The sequence below is a fragment of the Gekko japonicus genome, unplaced genomic scaffold (assembly GCF_001447785.1).
Source record: "Gekko japonicus isolate JY-2015 unplaced genomic scaffold, Gekko_japonicus_V1.1 scaffold1169, whole genome shotgun sequence".
Lineage (NCBI taxonomy): Eukaryota > Metazoa > Chordata > Lepidosauria > Squamata > Gekkonidae > Gekko > Gekko japonicus.
Genome location: NW_015164707.1, coordinates 263739 through 268463, shown reverse-complemented (window position 1 = coordinate 268463; position 4725 = coordinate 263739). Strand labels below are relative to the sequence as shown.

Genomic DNA, 4725 nt, shown 5'->3' with positions numbered 1-4725 from the left:
CGCTTAAATACTTCTCCTCCTCCTCCCCCTCCCAACTGCCCGGGGAGGGAGGGAGGCTAGGCCGCCCCTTTCTCCTACCTCATGGCAAGCTTTCCTGGCCATGGCCTCTGCTAGAGCAGAACCCAAAGAAATGAAACTTATTGCCACTGACATCTATCCAGGTGTCTTCATGTTTGGACAATTTTTAAAATTCCTGTGTAACTGCCCTCGTTGTAGCCTTGCAAAATGCTGAAGGGGTAAAAAAAACACACCCCCATATAAAAAGGTGCTTTCTGCAGAAGAGCAATTCATACTCTAGGAGCAGACTGACCTAGAACACTTGGGATTGGGTCTGGTAGAGCAGCCATGCTCAGCCTTTGCTACCAGTCACTCTTGTCAAAGAATCTGGGTCAGAGCATGATAGGAACAGCCAATATTATGATGCCCCTGTTTAAATCTATGGGAAGGCCTCTTTGGGAATACTCTTATGCGCGGCTGGTTTTGTTGTTGTTCAGTCACACAGTCGAGTCCGACTCTTCGCGACCCCATGGACCAGCTCCCGCCAGGCCTTCCTGTCTTCCGCCATCCTCTGAAGTTGGCTCAACTTCATGTTCGTTGCATCTATGACACTGTCTAACTATCTCATCCTTTGCCGTCCCCGTCTTCTTTGACCTTCAATCTTTCCCAGCATCAGGGTCTTCTTCTCCAGTGAGGGCTCCCTTCTCATTGGGTGGCCAAAGTATTTGAGCTTCAGTTTCATTATCTGGCCTTCCAGGGAACAGTCAGGGTTTATTTCTTTTAGGATTGACTGATTTGATCTTCTTGCAGTCCAAGGGACTCTCAAGAGTCTCCTCCAGCACCATAGTTCAAAAGAATCTATTCTTCGGCGCTCGGCCTTCCTTATAGTCTGACACTGTCTAACCATCTCATCCTTTGCCGTCCCCGTCTTCTTTGACCTTCAATCTTTCCCAGCATCAGGGTCTTCTCCAGTGAGTGCTCCCTTCTCATTTGGTGGCCAAAGTATTTGAGCTTCAGTTTCATTATCTGGCCTTCCAGGGAACAGTCAGGGTTGATTTCTTTGAGGATTGACTGATTTGTTCTTCTTGCAGTCCAAGGGACTCTCAAGAGTCTTCTCCAGCACCATAGTTCAAAAGAATCTATTCTTCGGCGCTCGGCCTTCCTTATAGTCCAGCTCTCGCAGCCATACATGACTACTGGGAATACCATTGCTTTGACCATGCGGACTTTTGTTGGCAGGGTGATGTCTCTACTTTTTATCATGCTGTTTAGGTTCGCCATCGCTTTCCTCCCAAGGAGCAGGCGTCTTTTAATTTCATGGCTGCAGTCACAGTCTGCGGTGATCTGGGATCCCAGGAACGTGAAGTCTGTCACTACTTCCACAGCTTCCCCTTCTATTTGCCAAGGAGTGATGGGGCCGGATGCCATGATCTTAGTTTTTTTGATGTTGAGCTTCAAGCCCACTTTTGCGCTCTCCTCTTTTACTCTGAGCAAGAGGCTCTTTAGATCCTTTTCACTTTCAGCCATTAGAGTGGTATCATCTGCATATCTGAGGTTGTTGATCTTTTCCCCAGCAATCTTAATTCCCGCTTGTGATTCATCCAGGCCAGCATTTCGCATGATGTACTCTGCATATATATTAAATAAGCAAGGTGACAGTATACATCCTTGTCGTACTCCTTTTCCTATGCTGAACCAATCAGTTGTTCCGTATCCGGTTCTAACTGTCGCTTCTTGGCCCTTATACAGGTTTCTCAAGAGACATGTGAGGTGGTCTGGTACTCCCATCTCTTTAAGGACCTGCCATAGTTTGTTGTGATCCACACAGTCAAAGGCTTTAGCATAGTCAATGAAGCAGAAGTAGATATTTTTCTGGTACTCTCTTGCTTTCTCCATAATCCAGCGAATGTTGGCAATATGATCTCTCGTTCCTCTACCTCTTCGAAACCCAGCTTGTACTTCTGGTAGTTCTCTATCCACGTACTGTTGAAGCCTAGCTTGTAGGATCTTGAGCATGACCTTGCTAGCGTGTGATATGAGTGCAATTGTGCGATAGTTTGAACATTCCTTGGCATTGCCCTTCTTTGGGATTGGAATGTATACTGATCTTTTCCAATCCTGTGGCCACTGTTGCGTTTTCCAAATTTGCTGGCAAATGGAGTGCAGAACTTTAACAGCATCCTCTTCTAAGACTTTGAATAGCTCAGCTGGGATACCATCACCTCCACTAGCTTTGTTGTTAGTAATGCTTTCTAAGGCCCATTTAACTTCACATTCCAGGATGTCTGGCTCGAGGTCAGTGATTATACCGTCGTGGTTGTCAAGGACATCGAGGTCTTTCTTGTATAGTTCTTCTGTGTATTCTTGCCATCTTTTCCTAATCTCTTCTGCTTCTGTTAGGTCCCTACCGTTTTTGTCCTTTATCATGGCCAGCTTTGCATGGAACGCTCCCTTGATTTCTCCAATTTTCTTGAAGAGATCTCTAGTCCTTCCCATTCTATTGTTTTCTTCTATTACTTTGCACTGTTCATTCAGGAAGGCCTCCTTATCTCTCCTTGCTGTTCTCTGGAAATCTGCGTTCAGTTGGGTAAATCTTTCCTTTTCGCCTTTGCCTTTCGCTTTCCTTCTTTCCTCTGCTATTTGTAAAGCCTCATCAGAAAGCCATTTTGCTTTCTTGCATTTCTTTTTCTTTGGTATGGTGGTGATTGCTGCCTCCTGTACGATGTCACGAACCTCTGTCCATAGTTCTTCAGGCACTCTATCTATCAAATCCAGACCCTTGAATCTATTCTTCACCTCTACTGTATATTCATCAGGGATGCGATCTAGGTCAAACCTGAATGGCCTCGTGGTTTTCCCAATTTTCTTCAGTTTAAGTCTGAATTTTGCAATGAGTAGCTCATGATCTGAACCACAGTCAGCTCCAGGTCTTGTTTTTACTGACTGGATAGAGCTTCTCCATCTTTGACTGCAAATTATATAGTCAATCTGATTTCGGTGTTGCCCATCTGGTGATGTCCATGTGTAGAGTCGTCTCTTAGGTTGTTGGAAAAGGGTGTTCGCTATGACCAGTGTGTTCTCTTGACAAAACTCTGTTAACCTTTGCCCTGCTTCATTTTGCTTTCCAAGGCCAAACTTGTCTGTTATTCCAGTTACCTTTTGACTTCCTACTTTAGCATTCCAGTCCCCTATGATGATGAGGACATCATTTTTTGGTGTTAGTTCTAGGAGGTGTTGTAGGTCTTCATAGAACCGGTCCACTTCAGCCTCTTCTGCATCAGTGGTTGGGGCATAGACTTGGATTACTGTGATGTTGAATGGTTTGCCTTGGAATCGGACAGAAATCATTCTGTCATTTTTGAGATTGTATCCCAGTACTGCCTTTTGCACTCTCTTGTTGACTATAAAGGCCACACCATTTTTTCTACGAGATTCCTGGCCACAGTAGTAGATATAATGGTCTTCTGAGTTAAATTCGCCCATTCCTGTCCACTTTAGTTCACTGATTCCTAAGATATCGATGTTCAGTCTTGCCATCTCATTTTTGACCACGTCAAGCTTACCTTGATTCATAGATCTTACATTCCAGGTTCCTATGCAATATTGTTCTTTGCAGCATCGGACTTTCCTTTCACCATCAGACACATCCACACTGTCCGCTCTGGGTGCTGCTGGTTACTGTAGCTTAAAAAGGGACATTGTAGAACTAGAAAAAGTACAGAAAAGGGCAACCAAGACGATTAAGAGGCTGGAGAATATTTCCTGTGAGGAAAGGCTGAAGAGTCTGGGCCTGGGAGAAGACAGCGAAGGGGACAGAGGACAGGTCTATAAAATAATGCAAGGGAAGTGGAGAGAGAGAACTTTTCTCCCTCTCCCAAAATAATTCAACTCAAGCATGGGCATCCAGTGAAGTTGATGGCAGTAGATTCAGGAGACAAAAGGAAATACTTATTTACTCTGTGATTAAAATGTGGGTGTCGCTGCCAGTGGATGTCGTGATGGCTGCAGGCAGAGAGAACCCTAGGATTCCACCGATCTGTGCCTATGTTATTTCAGAAATCGGGTTCTGTTTTACCACCGCTGTTGAAGATCATTGAAATCTCTTGATTTATACCTGGGAGAGACGTACGGGTGTTTTTCTTTCCACAGTGGCGTCTTCTGCCACAATTACTTTCTGTTTGGAGGTCTATGGACACTATTCATGTATGAAATTACAGAGGAGCCTACTGTTGGTTTTTGAACAAGTGTTTATGCATTCTTTTTTTTTAAGACCCCGGAGGGGATTGTTTTATTTATAATACTACACAAACTACAAAGAAAAAAAGGGGGGGGGGGACTACACTAGAGAGAAAGGAAAGTAACCCACACTATACTAAAAACCCAAGAGTAGGAGATCATTACCCTGTTAAACTACAGTTAGTAATAAAAAAGCTGTTAACAATATACTTTGTGAGATCCTGTCTTTCTAAGCTTATTTGTTAATTTATTACTTGTTATGAGAAGATCCCCAGAGCATCTCCTCCAGCTCGCTTCATAAAGGCAATTTTCAGAGTCCTTCTGCTTTTACATCTATGCTAATTCTCTCTAAAATCTTGATGGCTTCTTAGACGTTCACTCGAAATTCTGCAGCCCAGTCTTCCTCCGCCTCCAAAAGAATAAAACCACCGATCTTCAGCCTCTTTCTCTTTGGTCTTATCCTCGGGGCCCAGTGGCATCTCAAAGGCTTCT

The 4725-nt window shown here is 44.2% G+C and overlaps 1 protein-coding gene across 1 annotated transcript in view; it reads right to left on the bottom strand.

Moving 5' to 3' along the window:
* LOC107108961 (chromosome unknown open reading frame, human C11orf31) overlaps positions 1–347 on the bottom strand; it is a 4421-nt gene extending 4074 nt beyond the window's left edge. The window contains exon 1 of the mRNA XM_015409521.1: positions 311–347. Coding sequence (XP_015265007.1) covers positions 311–347 — 37 coding nt within the window. The remainder of the gene's footprint in view (positions 1–310) is intronic.
* Between the last annotated feature and the right edge of the window lie 4378 nt (positions 348–4725).